This window comes from Malaclemys terrapin, chromosome 1, assembly GCF_027887155.1.
Source record: "Malaclemys terrapin pileata isolate rMalTer1 chromosome 1, rMalTer1.hap1, whole genome shotgun sequence".
Lineage (NCBI taxonomy): Eukaryota > Metazoa > Chordata > Testudines > Emydidae > Malaclemys > Malaclemys terrapin.
Genome location: NC_071505.1, coordinates 295,713,957 through 295,737,957, shown reverse-complemented (window position 1 = coordinate 295,737,957; position 24,001 = coordinate 295,713,957). Strand labels below are relative to the sequence as shown.

Here is a 24,001-nt window from a genome sequence, read left to right as displayed (position 1 = left end):
TGACTCTTTTCAAAGATATGACCAAGTGAATGGAGATGGTATGGGTCACTTTCCAATAATGGCTAATATAAAGCAAAAAAGAATAAATACTTGTTTGAACTGCTGGATCAAGAGTGTTATTTTTCTCCTCTTGGCTGCTGTCTCAAGTTTTTTTGTTGTTGTTGTCTTTTTTTAATTTGGGTTCTATTACCAGTTTCTCTTGCTTCCATAATTATTACTACTAATCTAAATGGAAATTAGGCTAAAATTCCCCTTGTATATAGGTAAATAATAATAGCACCTAAATAATGGCTTTAATCTCCCAAACATTAATTTGTTAAGGGACCTGATCCTGCATGATTGGAGACTTTGAATTTTGCTGTGAACTTCAATGGCCAGGATTGGCCTCTGCTTATGTTTCACAAACATCACTGTTGCCATGCTATAGGAAGGGATTCCAAAGACTCCTGAGTGTTACCCTTCTTCTGCTGTCAGCAAGTATCTGCAAAACCTACTTGCAAGTTACATTTCTCATCACCTTCTAGCACTAGTCCCTAAAGAAGATAAAGTACTACTGTTGTCAGTAACTACATTAGCTCAAGTGGCAGAGGTCTATGTGGTGGATCTAAAGATTCCAATCCTGCTGATGATCTGTGTGAGTGTCAGGATAGTTCCATGTGATAGAATTTTTCTGTTTTCTTTTTTTAAAAGCTTAGGAAATTACAACAACAAAAATCTATATTAAAAGAGCATTGTTAAGGTTGCAAAGTCAAGCACTCAAAAGTTAGGAAATGCCAGAATTAAGGTACCTGTGCAAGCTTAATTCACTCCCCCTTCCGCTTTGTGTGTTTGCATTATGAGATAGACTACATACTATTTTTTCCGCAGGACATTAAGTGAATGGGAATTATTCTATATTTCTTTTTTATTCTCCTCATTGCTCACAGGCCTTATTTAATGCACACAATCCAAAGCCTACATTGAATACAAAATTATTAATTTCCTCCTGTGCGTTTCTATAGTATTCTCACCATAGTACCTGGGTGCTTCACAAACATTAATTCATTTATCTTCAGAATATTTCTGTGAGATTAAGCAGTATTATTATCTCAATTTTCCAGGTGGGGAATTGAGGCACAGAGAGATCAAGGTCAAAAGTGCCCATTAGTTCTGGGTGCCCTATTTGAGATGCCTGGAGCCTGTTTAAAAAAAAAAAAAAAAATTCCATTGTGAGTGCTCCAGCACACCTGCACATCTGACCCCATGTATCTCACACTGAGTACCCAGAAAATTGGAACACACAGTTAGTAAGCAAATGTGAAAATTTTGGTTTGTGGTTTGTCCAACATAATATAGGAACTCTGTGGCAGAGGCAGGATAGAATCCAGTTCTCCAGGGCATCATACAACTGCTTTTAACTATGGGACAGTCCCTAGTTTTCCTGTAATCCCTTGCTTCATTCACCGTGTAACTTCCCAATTCTGATCCAAATAACAGCCTCATTTGGTGCACACCCCTGATTCATCTCTAGAACACTGTCCATTCAGTGCCTTTTCCTGTGGAAAAATTAGTATGTAATCATGTAATTAAAGAGTATAAATGTAACACACATACACAAAAGGGCTGAATTAACGTTGCATGGGCAGCCTGAATTCTGGCATTTCCTAATCTGAGTGATTGAGTTTATAACCTTAATTGTCCTTTTAACATTTTTTGGGGGGGGGCTGAGGGGGATGCAATAATACATAATTAGCCTGCAAAATGATAGTGAAATTTACCAACACACAATCTACAAGCCATCAATGCTTTTTAATACAGTAATGGGGTGGGAGGAAATGAAGATATTTTATTTACGTATTAAAAAATAACTCCTCTCAGGGTAAATACGTTAATAGAATGTTGTGATTCTGGTACACAGGGAGATACTGTATACCTAAAAGGATAAGAAAACATACAACGTTTTCTTGCCTGAATTTGTGTAAAATGTTATACAATTATTCACTTTCAGTACTAAACTGCTTATCTCAAGTAACATGTAAGAAGAATGGATTGAATGAATCACATGCTGTCATTCTTGTGTTTGTGGGAAGGAGGAGGAAGTATTTGTTACTGAACTGCTTAACTGAGTTACTGTATAATGATGGGATCTGCTGATGACTGAAGTAATATTGCTGTCTGCATGCCTCCTTCTTTGTTTGCAATGTTATTGTAGCCATGTTGGTCCCAGGATATTAGAAAGACTAGGAGTGTGAGGTAATAACTTTTAGTGGACCAACGTGTATTTATGAAAGAGTCAAGCTTTCAAGATAAGCAGAGCTCTTCTTCAAGCTTGTCACTTTCACCAATAGTGAAGTTGGTCCACTAAAAGATATTACCTCACCCATGTTGTTTCTCCCTCCTTTATTGTCTTTATAAGCTTTGATATACTGGGTTCTTTTAAGGAAGACTGTGATCAAGAAATAAAGGAGAGCTCAGGGAGGGAGCCTATAAAGTGTATGAAAAGAAATCTGATTAAGTTTATATTTGTATTAAAGAGTTCTAGTCACACTAAACATTTCTGTATGTCACGCTGGTGAACATGTAAGCTGGCTGAACAGGTTTCTGTACCTGCCAATCTAGTCACTGGAAACTCAGCTGGGCTGAGAGCATTTGTTTTGGCCCATTATAATAGTATCTTCAAGAACTGAAAAGGGGTGGTGGCCTATCAGTGTTTTTTCTTTACCTCATTTTAGCATTCCCACCTGACAAGCTGACTCCAAGCTTCCCATTGAAACTGTTGGGTTTTGCTATTTGGTGGATGTGGGTTGGTTGTTTTTTATTAAATGCTCTTTTAGATTAATTGGATTAGCAATGGCACATCATCTATTCTGAGCTGTAGGAACATAAACTGAGATCTGTGTAAATAGTCAGATCTTCTCCCCCCCCCCCCCCCCCTTTTCAGATTCACATGAAAATCAGTCTGCTAAACTTTATCCCACAGATTTGCTGAGATTAAAAAACAGATTTTACTATCTTGCATGTTCCCAAAATTACTAGAGGTCTAGTTGTCTAGGTCTCAGAATCCTTGATGGGGTCAGGGGGGAGGGGAAGAGGAACCTTTAGTTTAGGCTCTTGTTCCTATTGAATGGCATTCTACACCACCCCAAGTCTTGGTTGATAAATGTTTGCTGATAGGCCTGTGGTAATCTACAAAACTAATAGATTTGGTTTTGTGGTTAATAAAGCACAGAATTGGAAGCCAAGAAATTTTGGTTTTATTCCGACTTTCCCAATAGATTCTTATGTGACCTTTGACAAGTCATTTAATCTTTCTGTGCCTCAGTTCCCCCACTGTAAAAGTGGAGATAGTTGTACTTAAATGCCCTCACTGGTATGATGTCAGGCTTCATTAATGTTTGTAAAAGTCTTTGAGATCTCGGGGAAGGCCTGCACTGTGAGTGCATAATATCACTTTGCAATCTCAGACATTCCTTCGACTATTCCTAGTACGTGCGCACTGCTGATCTTATTAGTCTCTAGACTTCATGAATGCTTGAGTATTAAGTTTTTGCCTTTTGTGCATGTATGATCATGAGGATGTCACGGGAATGACAAAATAACCTGGTAAAATATAAGAGAGCAGAAGAATTTCTCACCAAGAATGAAACACACCTGCCCTGCCCACGCCTACTGCCCATCATAAAGAAACTCTTCTTTCTAATTTTAACAGGCCCAGCCAAACATCTGAGAAAGGTTGCTTTAAAAACTGCTTTTCACTATTTTTGTCATTTTTTCCCCTAAAATAAAACAAAAGCAAGCATGTTCTTTCACCAATCCCTAGCTGAATACTTGTCACTGAAATATTGTTGTGAATTTAGAGCGCATGAAAACTGTTGGACTTTCTAGCTGTGGAGACTGAGAGGTTCTGTTTATCTACAGGTCACAACCTCACGAAGTGAAAGTATATTATTTCCCACAAAACCCTGCAATGTGTCTCATTCCTATACTGGAGGAACCACCTCGAAGGCTGAAAGAGTTATTTGAGCGGCAAGATGGAGTTTTGGAGTCAAATGGGCAAGTCACATGTCCATGCATGACTCAGAACTTTACAGGCCGACGCCACATTCCCAGGAAAGCTCAGATGTGGATTGGCGTCTCTCAAAGTTCATTATCAGCTTAAGTGTTTCTTGATTGGGCACTTACTGAGAATAGTCTTTTTCTCAAGAAGCTGAACAAATGCTTCACTGACGCTACTTAAAATCAAACAAGTACATAGCCAATATTCATAACTTCGAATACAAAAATGATACATACATACAAATAGGATGAATATATTCAGTAGATCATAACCTTTGCAGAGAGATGTTACATGGCATATCTAGCATAAAACATATTCCAGTTGTCATATTTACACTCATAAGCATATTTATATAAAACATTCTGGAGTGCAGCATCACACCAGTACTTTGGGGTACCTCAGATTGGGCATTTGGAAATCAAGGTAACCAAAATACCTCCCATTGTTGTAAATATTGGCCTTTATTTTTAGAATTCAATGGACTCCATCTAGGATGGGGGAAAAAGCTTACCTGTCTAGTGATACAAAATCCTGTTGGAATTTTAGTGAAAATAGTGATTATGTAGTACAGAGGCTATGTTCAGAAGATGTATGTAGGTTAATTCCTTTTGGGAAAAGGTAGCTAATAAGCCTTGTGATCCTTGAAGCTAACATATAAAAAATTACTACTTCTTCCCCTTTCTCTCCCCAAAAAGAAGAAACCTACTAGCCAAAAGTGGTTAATTTATTTAAAAATCGGAATAATCAAAGTTACCCTGCCCCACCTGAATGTGATGTTTGTTTTTTAAAATGTCCTTCATTAGTGTTTTTTAATAAAATTCAAAGGCTGACAATCCAACTCCCACCCCTCGTGTCTTGTCTTCGGGGTTAATAAGCTTGCAGGTCCTAACCCTTTTCTATTTCCAGTGTTTTAATTTTTAAAAATGTTCTTTCCCTGTAATATCGAGTCGTTAACCATGGGGTTGTGGAGTCCCAAGTGCTTATTAGCAGCATGCAGACAGACATGTTATTGCATTACCCTTTCAATTTAGCAAAATTGTGGAGGATGATGCAAGTCATCCAGTGAGAGGCCCCTTCTTTCCCGGTATGTGAATATCGCTGAACATTCCTAGATGAGTTAGTCAGTATACCCCCATCTTCAGTGTAGTGTATCAGCAAATTGAGAGGTCTGACTCTGCTCTGTGCTAGTCAGAGGGTGTTGCCAAACTGTGGCCTGAGTTCCATGGGAGCAGTGCTGAGCACTGTTTTTGGCTTCCTAGTCGAGATCTGAGCCAAGTATTTAGGCTTACACAGCCAAAACCGCAGAAATAAAAATGTAGTTTGAACAGTGCCCTAAGGAGCTTGAATATTGAAGAGACACAGTGACTTGAATTTCCAGAATTTGAATGTGAAAATATTTCTGTACCTAGCAACAAATCATTAATGAAAAACTATATATAAATTCATCTACTTTTGATGCTATTTCCTATTCTAGGAACTTTTAATTGAAATATGACACTCTTCAAATAATCTTTCCTTTATGTCACAGATAAATTACACAACATCTCTCTAAGTGCTTTAAGATGTTTCACTTAAAAGCTTTGTAGTATAGAATCTGTCTTATTTTATAAAACATCACATACATTTTCAAATAATTCTCTCAAATATCCATAAGGGTGTATAAGTAAAAACTATAGCTATTATTTTTATTAATCATATAAGATATGTAATAATTAATATTATGTGTACATGGAGGAAAAATGTGTTCTATAAGACCATTAGATTTTGAGGTAAGGGTGAGTGTTATGCAGAGTATTTTACATATGTATATTTGAATCTGTTTTTGTTCCTCCCCTCTCAATCTGTTATAACATTTCTTATTTGTATGAGACCATAGCGTATATGAAAATTGGAGCCATTTTGCCACCCCCTTCCCCCCCCGATCTAATTTACTTCTTACCAGTGTGTTTTTACTGTTTGCATGTTTTTCAGCATGGTGACCTATCCTGCAAAGTGCTGTGCGCCCTCTTTAAAGTGACATGGGCATGATCCAAAGTCCATACAAGTCAATGGGAGTCTTTCCATTGACTTCATTAGGCTTTGTATTGGGCCCTAAGGGCTGGTCTACAGTGGGGGAGGGGGAAAATCGATCCAAGATACTTCGACTTCAGCTACGCTATTCGCTATACTGGAATTTTCAGTAGACGTGAGCAACTGGAGCTCAGAGTGCTCTTACAGTCCGAGCTTGCAGTATAATTTATACATAAAGCATGCTGTATTTGACTCATAGCTGCAAACAAAACCTTAAAAGCTAATTTTTGCTTTTTGTTTTTTGTCCTTTTTGATTTAAAGCAATCCTCAGCTATATCCGAAGAAGAAATTCAGGTGAAGAAAATCATGCCTTTGTTCAGTAAATCACACAAAAATCCTGCTGAGATTGTAAAAACTCTGAAAGAAAACATGGCCATATTGGAAAAGCAAGATAAAAAAACAGACAAGGTATGAGATCATGGTTTTTAAAAGACTAGTGATAAGATATTTATTTGTACTCGGGGGAACAACAATTTGAAGAGATTGAAATTACTCTGTTCACCAAGGCTGTGATCTTGCAAGCACTTATGCATGTGAGTTACTTTATGTACAATGAGCAGTCAATGAGACTACTTCATCTGAGTAAAGTTAACCACAATTGGGTAACAAATAACTTAATATTTCTATATCCAACAGACTAATCCAAAAAATAAGTGATTTGTATTATTTTTTTTTAATTACTCAAGCATGTAACAAAATAAGATGAGACCATTTAAAAAGTACTCTAGGCTTTACTGTTTTTGTAGGCTGACAAACTACAAGTGTGTGTGTGTGTGTGTGTGTGTGCACATGCAATGTTATATAAAAATACAGCAATGTTCATATGTACTATATACACCCTATATATAATAGATACAAATACATATAACAATCACCGTATTAGAGTGAGTGTCTGTGTGTGCACTTATATATAATCACAAACCTGTTTAAGTACATTTAATTGCACCAGAGAATTTCAAATTCTCTAAAAGAATTGTCATGGGTACAGTCCAATAGTAGAAATGTGGATGAGACTAAAAATTAAAACCGAAATAATTGTTAGGTAATATTAAAACACTTCTTACGCAATTCTGTCATTTGACTGCAAATGTTGTACTTTTCCTCAATCCGATTACATATTAGAAGTGAACCAAAAATAAAAAGGTAAGCACATTTTCCTTCTCAGTGGAATCCTCTTGGTACTTTGGGTTCACAGACAATACTCCAAATGTGTTTATTTCTGTAACATGGATATCAGTGAGACTTCTGGTATTTGATGTCTCATTTTGGGATACCTTCAGTTAATAGTGAAGGATCAAAATAATTTCAGGAAGGGGAAAGAGAGAATATATAAAAGATTAATTTTGTGCTAAATGTGTCCCCATAGCCTAATTAATGGGGACATTCAATGCAGAAATCTGGGTTTAAATCAATTTTTGTTTTTGCTTTGCAGTTCAACTTTAAATTCTCCACTGGTTGAGCTGTGCTTTTGGGGTGGGGTGGGGCGTACTCTGGAGATGGAGAATTAAAAGGAATTCTAACGTTTTATGAGAACTTTGACAATTTTTCTACTTTCTAAAAAGTCTGAACTGTTGGTACACTTTTTTTCTCACAAGATAAAAGGGTTATAGATGTGGGAGATTTTATCCAGTTTGTCAGTACGGAAATAATTTACAAATTTGAAAATGGCATTTTATTTTAATTGAATATTAAATCATTTAGCTATCTATGATCCCAATCCTGCAGACTTACTCACGTCTAGTTTCAATTAAACCCCTCTACAAGAGAAAGTGGTTTGTTCCTAGTTCTGTTCTTTCAGGCACAATTCAAGAAGGCAGCACTGTTCAGGACAGTACTTAAGCACATGACTAAATGCTTTGTTGAACTTGGGGCCTAACTCTCTGATCTGGATTGCCGAGCAGGGAGAGTCCTCATTCCCCTTGGGTCAGAGGAAAATACCTCATGTCACACAATAGATGTCCCCTTTAGTCAAGAGTTGCTCTGAAGTGACTGAAAAGAGTCACCCCCAGTAAGGAAAATGTTCTGAGTAGTCAATGTTGGGGGAGTAAATCATAGCGGGGAAATTCTTAGGGCTAAAACAAAGCTGTATAGGAAATCTGGAGGAAAAAAGTCTCTCAAAAACTAAAAAAGTAAAAATAAAAAATATCCTGATGTCTGCTACTGCACATTCAAAACTTTGGGGTCCTCGTCGATCTGCATTTATTCAGTATCTTTGCCATTCATGTGGTTTTGAGCATTCATTGTGGGGAGGGAAGGAGATCTGTGTGCAACTTTCAGCTGTTCTTCTGGGCTGAGAAAGTTTGAAAACTAATTATTATTCTAGTGAGAAATTCAGTGCAAAAACACCACATCTTTCACTTTCTTGAAGCTAATTAAAACATTGTCTTGTCATAACTTTCACTTTCAATGCCTATTTTTCATGTGGCTAAAAGCCTTTTCTTTTCAGGGCTAAACATACAGTATTGCTTGCTAGCAAAATAGATTCCAGGTAGATAGAACTAACTTCAAAGTCTAAAGCCTTAAAGATTTATCCTGCAGTTATTTAGATGCCTATAACTGTAGTTTCAGAGTAACAGCCGTGTTAGTCTGTATCCGCAAAAAGAAGAACAGGAGTACTTGTGGCACCTTAGAGACTAACAAATTTATTAGAGCATAAGCTTTCGTGGACTACAGCCCACTTCTTCGGATGCATATAGAATGGAACATATAATGAGGAGATATATATACACACATACAGAGAGCATAAACAGGTGGGAGTTGTCTTACCAACTCTGAGAGGCCAATTAATTAAGAGGAAAAAAAAAAAAAAAAAAAAACTTTTGAAGTGATAATCAAGCTAGCCGAGTACAGACAGTGTGATAAGAAGTGTGAGAGTACTTACAAGGGGAGATAGTCAACGTTTGTAATGGCTCAGCCATTCCCAGTCCTTATTCAAACCGGAGTTGATTGTGTCTAGTTTGCATATCAATTCTAGCTCTGCAGTCTCTCTTTGGAGTCTGTTTTTGAAGTTTTTCTGTTGTAATATAGCCACCCGCAGGTCTGTCACTGAATGACCAGACAGGTTAAAGTGTTCTCCCACTGGTTTTTGAGTATTTTGATTCCTGATGTCAGATTTGTGTCCATTAATTCTTTTGCGTAGAGACTGTCCGGTTTGGCCAATGTACATGGCAGAGGGGCATTGCTGGCACATGATGGCATATATCACATTGGTAGATGTGCAGGTGAACGAGCCCCTGATGGTATGGCTGATGTGATTAGGTCCTATGATGATGTCACTTGAATAGATATGTGGACAGAGTTGGCATCGGGGTTTGTTACGAGGATAGGTTCCTGGGTTAGTGGTTTTGTTCAGTGATGTGTGGTTGCTGGTGAGTATTTGCTTTAGGTTGGGGGGTTGTCTGTAAGCGAGGACAGGTCTGTCTCCCAAGATCTGTGAGAGTAAAGGATCATCTTTCAGGATAGGTTGTAGATCTCTGATGATGCGCTGGAGAGGTTTTAGTTGGGGGCTGAAGGTGACAGCTAGTGGTGTTCTGTTATTTTCTTTGTTGGGCCTGTCTTGTAGGAGGTGACTTCTGGGTACTCGCCTGGCTCTGTCAATCTGTTTTTTCACTTCAGCAGGTGGGTATTGTAGTTTTAAGAATGCTTGATAGAGATCTTGTAGGTGCTTGTCTCTATCCGAGGGATTGGAGCAAATGCGGTTATATCTTAGAGCTTGGCTGTAGACAATGGATCGTGTGGTGTGTCCTGGATGGAAGCTGGAGGCATGTAGGTAAGTGTAGCGGTCAGTAGGTTTCCGGTATAGGGTGGTATTGATGTGACCATCGCTTATTAGCACAGTAGTGTCCAGGAAATGGACCGCTTGTGTGGATTGATCTAGGCTGAGGTTGATGGTGGGATGGAAATTATTAAAATCATGGTGAAATTCCTCAAGGGCTTCTTTTCCATGGGTCCAGATGATGAAGATGTCATCAATGTAGCGCAAGTAGAGACCTGCGGGTGGCTATATTACAACAGAAAAACTTCAAAAACAGACTCCAAAGAGAGACTGCAGAGCTAGAATTGATATGCAAACTAGACACAATCAACTCCGGTTTGAATAAGGACTGGGAATGGCTGAGCCATTACAAACATTGACTTTATCTCCCCTTGTAAGTACTCTCACACTGTCTGTACTCGGCTAGCTTGATTATCACTTCAAAAGTTTTTTTTTTTTTTTTTTTTTTCTCTTAATTAATTGGCCTCTCAGAGTTGGTAAGACAACTCCCACCTGTTTATGCTCTCTGTATGTGTGTGTATATATATCTCCTCATTATATGTTCCATTCTATATGCATCCGAAGAAGTGGGCTGTAGTCCACGAAAGCTTATGCTCTAATAAATTTGTTAGTCTCTAAGGTGCCACAAGTACTCCTGTTCTTCTTATAACTGTAGTGTGGATATGTAGTTGGAAATGCATGTTTGGACAGTTGAAAGTGGCTGATACAGCACCAGTGCCTAGAGCGGGGTGGGGAACCTTCTTTCTATTGGGGGCCACTGACCCACAGAAAAAGTCAGTCGCAGGCCACACACAGCCCCGCGGGGGTGGGGAGTGCGGAGGCTTGGGGCTTCCCCTAGGCTCTGGGGTGGGGCCAGAAATGATGGGTTCAGGGAGCGGGCTCAGGGCTGGAGCAGAGGGTTAGGGTGGAGGAGCAGGGGGGTTCTGACCTTGGGCAGAGGGCTCGGTGGGGGGTGCAGGCTCTGGGAGGGTGTTGAGATGCAGGAGAGTGCTCAGGACTGGAGCAGGGGGTTGGGTTGCAGGAGAGGGTGAGGGGTGCAGGCTCTGGACGGGCACTGCTTACCTCAGGTAGCTCCTGGTCAGCAGCAGGGCTAAAACAAGCTCCCTCCACCCCGCCCTGGCCGTGGTTCCTGGCCAATGGGAGCTGCAGGGGCAGTGCCTGAGGGCGGGGATAAGCATACGCGGACTCAGAGCTTTCTTGATCACCCCTGCACCTAGGGTCAGCTGACTGACCGGCCTGGCACCCTAACTTCCCCCTGCAGCAGGGCGAGACGGTGCTCATGGCTCCAGCCCTGTGGGGGGAAGGGGCAACGAGGCTCAGGGCTTCTGGCCCGCGGCATGGAGACTTGCCATGGGCTGGATGAAATTAAGCAGGGGGCTGGATTCCCTGGCCTAGAGGCTACCAACCCAGAGAAGAATTTCTTTTCCAGCTCTATAGCAGTTCTGAAAGATACAAAACTACAAGGAAGTGGTGTTAAGCAGCCCTCAAATGATACGAGGTCAGATGGAAGAGAATTTGAAAAACGTGAAATTTTATTAGCACACTTGAAGTGTATGATCTTATTGCATGCGTGCTATTGTTAAATAATGCAAAAATTATTAGTACTACAGAGCTAACCATACCCCCATAGCATTTCTAGATTCCAAGGTCAGCAAGGAACACTGTGATCATCTAGTCTGACCTCCTGTATAACGGAGGCCATGGAACTTCCCAAAAATAATTCCTAGAGCAGATCTTTGAGGAAAATATCCAATCTTGATTTAAAAGTTGCCAGTCATGGAGAATGCATCTCGATCTTTGGCACACTGTTCCAATGGTTAACTATTCCCACCATTAAAAATGTAACCTCCTTTCCAGGCTGAATTTGTCTAGTTTCAACTTCCAGCTATTGGAGTGTGTTATAGTTCTACCTTTCTTGGCTAGATTGACAAGCCCATTATTAAAGATTTGTTCCCCATGTAGATACTTATAGACCATAATCAAGACACCTTTTAATCTTCTCTTTAAGATAAATAGATTGAGCTCCTTGAGTCTTTCTAATATTTTCTAATCCTTTAATCGTTCTCGTGGCTCTTCTCTGAACCCTTTCCAATTTATAAACATTCTTTTTGAATTGTGGATGCCAGAACTAGACACAGTATTCCAGCAGCAGCTGCATCAGTGCCAAATTCAGTGGTTAAAAAAAAAAAAATCTCTACTGTTACTTGAGATTCCCCTGTTTATGCATCCAAAGATTACTTTAACTCTTTTGGCCACAGTGTCACACTGGGAGCTCATGTTCAACTGATTATCCACCATGACCCCCAAATCTTTTTCAGAGTCACTGCTTACCAGAATAAAACCCTCCTCACCCCCCATCCTGTAAGCATGGCCTACATCACTTATAGACAGTTTTTTTGTGAAAATGCTAATTGTAAGTTAAAAAGCAGTTGCAGATCTTTTCAAGAAGAGTGTCTCTGTGGAATACACACACTAATATATTATTTATACACCCTCTCTCACTTAGTGTTAATTATCGTTGTTATTCATATAATAGGTTATGTTGACACTCTTAGTGAGCACAGGTGCATTGACCTTTATGTTGTTGCATCCACTTACATAAAATTTGGTCTAATTAATCCATATACCAAAACCAGTTCCTACTGTTCTAAAGTCCTCTTTGAATCAATCAGATGTGAAACGGAATGAAGATCCATTAATAATGGGAAGATTAGCATAACATTGGGAGGATTAAGAAGGGTAATTCTCTAGATCTGGAAAAGTTGAATAAAGCCTCTCTTCTACCCCATCCACTTCTCACCCAACATTTGAATTGAACAGGGGCTCCTTAGAAAGTGTGCGTTTGTCCTGATGGATTCCCGTTCATGGATCTTCATATAGTGAGGAGCCAGTGCCTGTGTGCATGTGTAATATAATCCCAGTCATATGGGACCAAATTTATCCCTGATTTAACTCCAGCATTGGCACTCCGCATTAACCAGGAGTGATAAGCATGCAATCAAACAAATCATTAAGAATTGTACTTGATGTAATTATACAACAGGTAAAATTGGACTAGCTTATTTTTTTCAAGATGCCTGTGGATGGATACATCAGATAGTTTGGAGTTGTGTAGACTTGGCACTTACCTTGTGGTTTGGGTTTGGTGGGTGGTTTTTGTTTCTGTTTTGTTTTGTTTTTTTGGTATGATTCACACCACTTGAGTTTTGCTTTGAATTTCAATGCGAAATTAATCCAAAACTGCCAGTTTTTGCCTGGGTTGGGGTAAAACTCAACTAGTCTAGAGCCTCCTGCAAAGCCATTTGCCTGGACCACCTTGCTGGAAGACCCAAAATCCCTGCATGTCCTTATATTCCCACCACCACCCCCTTCCACCTACCACAAGTTCCTGTGCCAAGCCAGACAGGTAGGGTGAGTTTAATCTCATAGTGGTGATACCGTATGTCTTTGGAAGAAGTTAGAGGAATAGTGGGTGGGAGGTTTGTTAAACAAAATGAACAGGAACTTCTCAATCCAGCCCACAATATAAAGGGTGACATCCTGACTCCCTAAAGGTCTCAAGATCACAACCGCAAAGCACTGTCCAGAGGACATATTGCATGCCATACAGCACTGAAGCATGAACAGTAAACATTCCACCTGTATTTTTCACCCATCCTTGGTGGGTTGGGGCTCTGATAACTCAGGCTCCCTGCAGCTACAGGTTTGGCAACATTTCTGAACCAGCCCTGCAAGGAAATCCATCAAGTTTTACAAGGTTTTCATCGAAAATTATAAACTGTTCCATAGTAATTTGAAAGTTGGCCCAAGTTCCCTCTGCATTTGGCTTGGGTGTGGAAAGCTGACCAAAGTTTGATTTGTAAAGGAATCTGAAATCAGGCAAGTTGTAAAAAGTGGTTTTATTGTGAATAGTTATGGTTCTGCCAGCCAGCAAGACAACTTGAGGTTACAGTAATCTCACCCTTTTTGTTTTCCCCTCAGGGATCCATTCACTGTTCAAAAACACTGTATCAACTAGGTAAAAATTAATTTTAAACTTTTTTTCTCTGTCCTTCCCCTTTACATTTAAACTTACTTAATTAGGCAAATTCATGTAGGTAGGTCAGTGTGGCATGTCTTCACATTTCACTTCCGTGTGCTGTAGTAGAGGTTCACAACTGTTCATAAGAATCTGTAGTGCTAGATTTTTAGCCGCATTTCAATTGTAGTCTTAGGGATTTTTCCTAATGAGGCATTTATATTTAAAAAAACAAAACCCAATCCTGCTGTGATGGGGTTTACGAATCCTACACTAGACTGAGGCAGGGGAAGAGGATCGGAGCAGTACTGGGTTCCATCCCTTGGCCACTGCCAAGCATGATGCTGTGGCAAAGATCAATATAAAGGAAGCTCAGTTCAGCAACTCTAAGCAAAAGGGGGAAAGAGAGGCTGTTTCATGGAGGAGCACTACTCGGCCACAGCAGCAGGAGAAGAAGCGTCTTCTGAGGGGATTCAACTGTGTGTCCCTGCCCTCTCCCTGACACTTCCCAAAAGAGAGGGAGAACCATGAGTAAGGGGCACAAAAGGGCTGCAGGTATCGGCCTTTGGCTGAAGTAAAAACGTTGTCAAATATGGCCACATCTGAAACTGAGATGCAGGATGTGGTAGGAAGTGGCCTTGGGGAATGCTGAACCTAGGCCATCTCCCACTGCTGCAACATTCAGGGCCGTGGGCTAGGACCTGGTGGAGAGGGAGGGCCTGGGTTCCCCTACCCACCCAAGAACTATGGCTCCTGTCCCCCTTGAGGACAGGCCAAGGGGTTACGAGCAAAGAAGCCAGTCTAGCTAAGACCAGATCCAGAGAGCTACAATGCCCTGAACTGATAGAAAGATTGGAATCAGAGCTAGGCCACTAAGCCTAATGACTGACCAAACCACCCAGCTACACCTGCTCTTTTATGCAGTGCTAAAGAAACAGTGCCTAAATCCTGTTCATCTCACTCACATCTGGTCCTAATAAAGACAGAGGGAATCCTTGTGTAAGTAAGATGAGCAATGTGTGAAGAATGAAACATACCCTTGCATATTGGAATCGTTATGAGATTATCATTGACTCTAATAGGACTGTCTGTGGGCACGATCCTGCAACAATTGAAGTCAGTTGCAAAATTCCCTTTGACTTCAGTAGTGTATAATCTGGTCCTGTGTAAGTAAGGTAAGGACTTGGCCTCTCGTCATGTCTGCTGCTGCAAAAGCTCTCAGGTGTACTGGATTTTGTGGGACATTTCAGTCTCTTCTGCTGCCAAGTGAGGATGAGTGAGACTTCAAGTATCCTTTAGTGTAAGGGGTTGTAACTGAGTTGGAAGCCAGGAGACTAGGAGTTCTAGTCTCCCCTCTTTTGACTGCTTTTTTTAAATTTCTGTATGCTTCATTATTCTTCTTATTGATCAAGACATTGCACGCCTAGGAGACAGTTAAGTATAATTCCCTTTATTTTACAAGTAAGTTCCCTAACGGGTTGCACAAGGACACTTGTGGTAGCAATGGGAATCAAATTCAGGTCTTTGTATGGCAGACCCAAGTCTCTTCCACTTAATCATGCTGCCTTTCAGAATGGGTGTTCCAAATCTGTGTGCTTGGCTATCCTGTTGCTAACTACTGCTCTAAGAACTAGGCTACATTCTTCGCCCAAAGCCAGGAACTCACAAATCCTGACCTTAAACATTCTACTGCTGTCTAGCAAAGAGCTGTGTAACCTACTGGCAGAGTGTGTATCATATCCCCCACCAGGGATCGATTCACATACTCCTTCATGAGCACAGGGCAGTGCTAGGGTTCTGAAAATCCTACATTGAAAATCCTTGCTGGTGGCTCGTAGAGGTCGTTGTGACTGCACATGATGGAATTTGTTTTTTGAGTTTTCTTCTTGAAAAAAATTGGTTGATTTCTCCCCCCCAGTGAGAGAATGCCCTTAAAATAGGTTCTATAGTTAAAACCATTACACTCCATCAATTCTGCCATGATGTGCAACAAACACCAGTGTTCCATACTTTGGTCACTGGCCACATTTCAGTGGTTTGTGTCAAGCAGTGGGTAGGTTTCAAGGTTGAGAAGCAGTAACTTTAAAAAAATAACCATATTATTTATATAGACCATACTAGAAATATTCCAGAGGTTCAGATTGAAACTGGCTATCAAATCCTCTTTTCCAGATTTTTGTGCACAGTTGAGAATGTCTAGTTTGCTATGTGTAAGGCACTGGATAGATCATAATTTCACAGACTGCATGGAAATCATGACATTAGCCCAGTACCATGAGGCTGTGGCTTTGTGGGAGGTTAGCGAGCTGGATCATCCCAGAGAGGAGCAGGGAGGTGGCAGGCCAGTTCTATCCTGGGGAGGGAGTGTGACCACATAGTGCCGGCCATGGTGCTGGCTTGCTCCAGCCCATGCACTGTTGTTACTTCCTGTCCAGCTGGTGAGGATTGGGGGTGGAGCTGACAATGCAATGATTTGGAGCCCAGGCCTGCTCCATGGTGGCTCCTGGCAGGTTTGGCGGGAGATTGAGATTGGGATCTGCCCCCACTCTAGTCAGCACAGTAGCTTGTGCTGCTGCTGCTTAGAACACAAGCAGATGCATGAGGGGGCCCTGCCCCAGAGGGGTATCTGGGTGTGAAGGGGCCCTGTCCCAGCGGAGGGATCAGGTGGGGGAATGGATCCTGGTCTCAGTTCCTCATCAGCTGGCACTGTGGTATCTCCTGCGGACTGCTGGGGGGTAAAATGAGAGCAGGTCCTCCCAACCTTGAGTATAATTATATGTCTTCCTGCTAGTGATACTGTCAGCTGGGACAGAAGTAAACTGGAGTCAACTCATTAAAGAGGTAGGAAAGTTGAAGTTTAGGCCTTGGAGTTCTCGTGGGTGTCAGTTTCTCAAGATCTGAGATTTTGTCCTAATTATTTTGTATGTTTATAGTTAACATCAAAAAGGAAAATCCAGATGCACTTGAAGTAGTGGAGATCCATTTGCTTGTACTGTAAATACTATCAGCAGTATAAGGGTGATGATAGGTCCTTGTCGTTGCTATCTGAGATTGCACGTAAGGATCATTGTGAAATGAGCACAAGGCTGCTGAAGCCAGGAACTCAATTTACACCATTTCACTGATTGCAATAAACACATGGGAATAATAATAAATAAATATTTATTTATAAATAAATAAATATTCCATGGGACGCTGCAAAGCTGTCTGTACTTGGTTATGTTTCTGAATCAGACAGGCTGTTTTTGTTGTGGGTGTTTTTTTTTCTCCCACTGCAGACAGGCAGGTGATGTTACAGAGGAGGCAGCTTGGCTTCTGTGGGTGTACAAAAGTGTATCTAGTGTATTTATGGGGAAAAAAAATCAATCGTCTGAGTGAACAACAGATTAGACAGGTGGGTCGTTTTAACCTTTTACATGTTGCTTCCTGAAATGTCTCCATATGAAATGAGAATACATTTGCAAGAACAGAAAACTTCCCTTTAATTTAGTTCATAGAATCATAGTAGTTAATGATCAAAAGACCTGTTGGATCAATGAGTTCATTTCCCTACAAGTGCAAGATACAGTCGCTTGATATAGGATGCATCTAATATTAAGTATCAGAGGGGTAGCCGTGTTAGTCTTTATTTACAAAAACAACGAGGAGTCCGGTGGCAGCTTAAAAACTAACAGATTTATTTGGGCATAAACTTTCGTGGGTAAAAAAAAAAACCACTTCATGATAATACTTCCAAAAGGCCAAGATGATGTAAAAATAACCTGATTTTGGCCATGTCTATATTGTGTTTTTTTTAAAAAAAAAAAAAAAAAAAAAAAGCCCTGACAAAATTATAGGCCTGGTCTACACTAGGAATTTACATCCGTATAGCTACATCTCTCAAGGGTGTGAAAAATCCACATATCTGATAGATGCTACTATACCAACCTAACCCCTAGTGTAGACAGCGCTAGGTCAACAGAAGAATTGTTCCCTTTAACCTAGCTAACAGCTCTTAGGGAGGTGGATTATCTACCCCAGTAGGAGAAGCCCACCCATTAGCATAGGTAGTGTATACACTGAAGCGGTGCAGTTGTACTACTGTAACGTCTTAAGCAGAGGCAATGCGGGGGGGAGGGGGGTAATTTGGAATTATGTGACCCCCCAGATTTCTCTGAATGCTGAGCTGCCCTTGAAGGGCTTGCTCTGCTTGGCCTGCCAGCATGAGGAGGCTTTGTCCTTCTGCTGTGCCTCTCCCTTGGCACTTTCAGCTCTCTCGGCCCCTATCCCCAAGCAGCCAGGCCCAGGTGGGGAGCGGAAAGAGTGGGCTGCTTTGGCCTCCTCAGCTGGGCTCCAGCTCTCTGGGCAGTCACCCTTAGCCAACATGAGAAGTGGCTCTCTCCTGCTTCCTGCCAGGGACAGAGACTGAGCCAGCTGGAAATTCTGGCGGGCAGAGTGTGGCGCTGCTGGGTGCAGGGTGTGTGTAGGGGGTCACTGGGGAAGGAGCTGGGAGCAGGGTCCCTCTGCTCAGCCGGAGGTAGGGGCACTGCCCATGCCCCTCCCCCCTGCTGAGGTGTCCGTGAGGGTGCAGGTGCTCTGGGGAGACATTGATGCTGTGAGTCTCCCCAGCTCGGCCGAGAGGCACGTGCTCCTCACTAAGAGCCAGCAGGATTGGCTGCCCTGGCCCAGGGAGGTGGGACTGGAAGGTTCCTCCCAGAGGCGACAGATGGGGTGGTTATGTGGCCCCTCTTTACATTGTGTCATTCCCCTTCCCTCCCGTCAGCAGACATGATTCATCTCTGGTTTTAAGTGTAGACACATTCGTAGTGCTCAACCATTGCCTGATTAGTGCCCCAACATTGTTAAAGCACATCTTTTTGTTGTCTGTACAGACAGGACCAAGCCATATTATCATGCCCTAGTCTGGGCAGAACACTCTGATCTTGAGCATCATTTGTTAGAATTGATGTAGCACTTTGTCTCATGCCACAGGCATGACCAAACAGTGTTTTATAACACAGTAAGGGCACCAATATATTTATGAAACCAGCTTAAACACTGTCAAATCTATAATATGGACAGGGCCTTTGTGTCCCAGCAACCAGGTCTGCAATTATAATTATGTTCCTGTGTGGGTCGGGAGCAAGGCTAGGTCTGGATCCTGAAGCATTTCAGCAAAAAGCTTCTTCAAATAGCTGGTTGTCAGAAACAAAGGAGACTATTTTTAAAACTCTGCCCCACCTCTTAGCAATACAAGGTCATAAGCATTCCAAGCCACTTTAAGTATAATAAAAGGAAACTAGGAGGAGGACAGAAAAATAGTGCATATTTCCCAATCATAGAGTTACTTCCCCCATCCCAAGACTGATAAATTCTTATTTATTATTTGTTAAATGAAATAGAAACAGTGTGCTGCTTGTCCAGGAACAAAACTCAGAGCAAGTCTCTTTCTCATATTGCTTTGAGTCTAAATGGCCTTTTAATATTATTTGTATTGCAGTAGCACTTAAAGGCCCTAATCGAAGATTGTGGCCCAATTGCACTGCACTCTGCAAATACACAATAATAATAATAATAATATTAAAAATAAATAATTTAATAAAAAATCTTCGTCTTAGAGTTTACAGTCTAGCTAAGATCAAGTATAATATTAATTTTTTGTCTGATACATCTTCTGGTGACTATATTTTGCACTTGCAAAGACATTATAATCGAAAAGGTCTTTTCTGTTTCTGTTATGATCCTATCAAGTAAATTACAATCATTTGATTTTTACTTGTGAGGGAACCAAATCTGGGTTGTTTTTTTATAAGTTACACAAAGTATTAGTCTCAACTCACATTGTTTAATTTGTCAAAAAATATGAAGACATGTTACTACCAGAAAACAACTTTTTTCTAAGCAGAGGCATGTCAATGCATGCATAACTTTCCTTAAATCAGAGGAGTTATGTTACTTTATTCACAGAGGAGATAGTAGACTTGTGTACATGCTATAACCACAAAGAGACATCTTACACTATTTAGGTGAGCTAGTCAGTTTGGTAGCCTGCTTCAAAGATTGTTGTAATTCTGCATTTGCAGCAGAGAATTTAGTACTCTATAATCAGCAGAAGTACAGCTGCTATATATGCTGTTCATGAATTATGAATTACACTTCATGGACCAGCAGGTGTTGTTTATGTCAGAACAATGCAGAAAATAAACCTCTGAAGTTAGGATAAAAATACCTTATTTAGTTTTCATTTGAGACTATACTGTGGTAATTTCTAGTGACTAAACTGTGTGCAGTAAAATTGCAGAGGAGGTAAAGAAGCTGAGGTAAAGAAGCTGATGTAAAGACTGTAAAAGGGGGGAGTTAAAATTAGGGCTGTCAATTAATCGCAGTTAACTCATGTGATTAACTCAAAAAAATTAACTGTGATTAATCGCACTGCTAAACAATAGAATACCAATTGAAATTTATTAAATATTTTGGATGTTTTTCTACATTTTCAAATATGTTGATTTCTATTACAACACAGAATATAAAGTGTACAGTGCTCACTTTGTATTAGTTTTATTACCAATATTTGCACTGTAAAAAATTTTGTACAATTTAATTTTTAAAAAATTTCAGTTCACCTCATACAAGTACTGTAGTACAATCTCTTTATCGTGAAAGTGTAACTTACAAATGTTGATTTGTTTGTTACATAATTGCACTCAAAAACAAAACAATGTAAAACTTTAGAGCCTACAAGTCCACTCAGTCCTACTTGTTCAGCCAATTGCTAAGACAAACAAGTTTGTTTGCATTTACGGGAGATACTACTGACTGCTTCTTATTTACAGTGTCACCTGAAAGTGAGAACAGGCGTTCACATGGCACTTCTGTAGCCGGTGTTACAAGGTATTTACGTGCCAGATATGCTAAACATTAATATGCCCCTTCATGCTTTGGCCATCATTCCAAAGGACATGCTTCCATGCTGATGATGCTCATTTAAAAAAAAAGCATTAATTAAATTTGTGACTGAACTCCTTGGGGGAGAATTGCATGTCTTCTGTTCTGTTTTACCTAGATTTTGCCATATATTTCATGTTATAGCAGTCTCGGATGATGACCCAGCACATGTTCGTTTTAAGAACACTTTCACAGCAGATTTGACAAAATGCAAAGAAAGTACCAATGTGAGATTACTAAGGGTAGATACAGCACTCAACCCAAGGTTTAAGAATCTGAAGTGCCTTCCAAAATCTGAGAGAGACGAGGTGTGGAGAATGCTTTCAGAAGTCTTAAAAGAGCAACACTCCGATGCGGAAACTACAGAACTTGAACCACCAAAAAAGAAAATCAACCTTCTGATGGTGGCATCTGACTCAGATGATGAAAATGAACATGCATCAGTCCGCTCTGCTTTGGATCGTTATCGAGCAGAACCTGTCATCAGCTTTTGGAATGGTGGTTGAAGCATGAAGGGACATATGCATCTTTAGCGCATCTGGCACATAAATATCTTGCGATGCTGGCTACAACAGTGCCATGTGAATGACTGTTCTCACTTTCAGGTGACATTGTAAACAAGATGTGGGCAGCATTATCTCCTGCAAATTATAACCAAACTTGTTTGTCTGAGTGATTGGCTGAAGAAGGACTGAGTGGACTTGTAGATTCTAAAGTTTTACATTGTTTTCTTTTTGAATGCAGTTATTTTTTGTACATAATTCTACATTTGTAAGTTCAACTTTCATTATAAAGAGATTGCACTACAGTTCTTGTATTAGGTGAATTGAAATATACTATTCTGTTTTTTTACAGTGCAAATATGTATTTTTATTACAAAAAGTGAGCACTGTACACTTTGTAATTGAAATCAATATATTTGAAAATGTAGAAAACATTCAAAAATATTTAATTTTTTTACTGTTAAACAATAATAGAATACCATTTATTTAATCGCGTGATTAAATTGCAATCGCTTGACAGCCCTAGTTAAAATCAACATAACCCAGCTCTGAATATACCCACATATCAATATCGTGTTCTACATGATCTTCCATGGCAAAGGCTGAGTCTGTGTCATGGGTGAGAGCTGCGCAACTCTGTGCAGTCAGTGGCCTGTGCTCCCCATTGCCATGTCAGAGTCTCCACATTTATTTGACAAATAAAATTTGCAGAATTTTAAAATATTGTGCGCAGAACTTTTAATTTTTTGGCACAGAATTTTTTAGTTTTGAGTGCAGAATGCCCTAAGGAGTAAAGTTTTATACTACCATCCAGCACCATAGTATCTGGTCACATTGCACGTAAAATCAACATCAGCAATAACAAAGTCCCTGGTGGACTTCCTGAGGTCTCTGGTTTTGCTTTGAAAGCAAATTGCTTTGCAAATTAGGACCGCGACCTTATATTGGCGTTGGAAGTTGACTAGGAGCCTGTGGTCTGATTTTAACATAGACCTGATGTGCTTGTGGCCGCCTCAAGCATGGTGAAATTGGGCAGCCACATTCTGTACCAACTAGAGCCTGTGCATCATCTTCACATTCAACTACAGATACAATGAGTTACAGTCCAGCCTGGGTGGTGATAAATGTAGGGATTACTGTGTCCAGGTTGTTGTCCAGGAGGGAAGGACAAAGTTTCCGAATAAGCTGGAAGTGAAAGAATCAATTTCCAACAATGCTTTCTATCTTGTCATCCAAGCTTAGTGAGGGGTCAAACAGGACCCAGAGGCTTTTCACAACTTTGTCAAAGGGTGGCTGTGTGCCTTTAATGGAAGGTGGTGGAGACAACATCTTGGCCATCTTTTCAAAGCATTTCCCCTTTGAAGTGGTGCTGATCAGAATCTGGCTTGGATTTAGTTTGAGCCACCTGCTCTTTAACCAGGGGCTAATTTCCTGTAAACATTTTGACATGATGGTGATGGTTGCATTAGTAGAGAATGAGAGATATAGTTAAGTGTTAAAGGTGTTCTGTTGTCCGCACACCTTATGGCGTCTCACTGTCTCTCCCGGGTGTCTCATCTAGATATTGAAGAGAAGTAGGTATAGTATGGATTCCTGTGGGACCTCACACGTGAGGCCTTTAAAGAGGAGGAGCAGTTACCCATCATGACTCACTGAGCTCTGCTGGAGAGGAACAACTGAAACCTCTGTAATTCTGGGCCATATACTCCTGTTATGTCCTGTAGGTGGATTAGCAAATAATTGTGGGGTGTTGTTGTTTTTTTGGTTTGGTGCCAAAGCAAAAAATTGATTAATTAAAAAAAAAGAGTTTTGAACCAAAACTGATTTTTTTTTTGTTTTTCCTTGCTGAAATGAAAAACCAAAACTTTGTTCAACCCGCACAAAAAAATTTTTTTTGAACATCATTTTGAAATGACATTTTAATAACAAAATGGTTCATTTTGACTTTTTTTTTTTAAATATTCCCTTAATATTTTATTCAGCCAAAATTTACCAAATTTAGTAAATTAGTTCTGGTCATTCTGAAATTGTATTTTTTAGCAAATTTGCTATTTGATTGAAAAATTTGGCCCAGCTTTAGTGAGCAGTACCCTGTTTTCCATTGTGGTAAAGGCTGCAGAGAAGTTTCCATGCTCACACTGCTGGATCTTACTTGTGTCCCTGGCCATAAAATGTTGGCACATTTAGTGCCACTAGAGCTGTTTTTGTGCTGTACTCTAGTCTGAACCCTGATTGTGAAGCATTCCCAATGTTGGCTGATGTCATGTTGAAGCTTGAGGACTATTACTTTCTCAGTTATTTCCTCGAGGAACAGGAAGTTGAAGAGATCTTCAGGGTCAAATGTTGACTTTTTGAGGATTGGACAGACTATTGCATTTTTCAAGGAGTTTGGTAGGTGTGCTTATCTAAAGAACAAAGCTTTTATCTGCTCATTTTTCCACTCAAATTATTTTCTCTCATTTCTATTTATTCCTGGTACAACATAGAATCATAAAAATGTAGGGCTGGAAGGGATTTCGAGAAGTCATCGAGTCCAGCCCCCTGTGCTGTTTCAGGACCAAATAAACCTAGACCATCCCTGACAGGTGTTTGTCCAACTTGTTTTTAAAAGCTTCCAATAATGGGGACTCCACAATCTCCCTTGGAAGTCTATTCCAGAGCTTAACTACCCTTAC

At 40.3% G+C, this 24,001-nt stretch overlaps 1 protein-coding gene across 5 annotated transcripts in view; it reads left to right on the top strand.

The window, feature by feature from the left end:
* CAB39L (calcium binding protein 39 like) overlaps positions 1-24,001 on the top strand; it is a 101,503-nt gene that overhangs the window by 36,478 nt on the left and 41,024 nt on the right. For all 5 annotated transcript variants that reach the window (XM_054014979.1, XM_054014955.1, XM_054014964.1 and 2 more), the window contains one exon: positions 6,368-6,514. In XM_054014979.1, coding sequence (XP_053870954.1) covers positions 6,413-6,514 — 102 coding nt within the window. In that variant the 5' untranslated portion in view covers positions 6,368-6,412. The remainder of the gene's footprint in view (positions 1-6,367; positions 6,515-24,001) is intronic.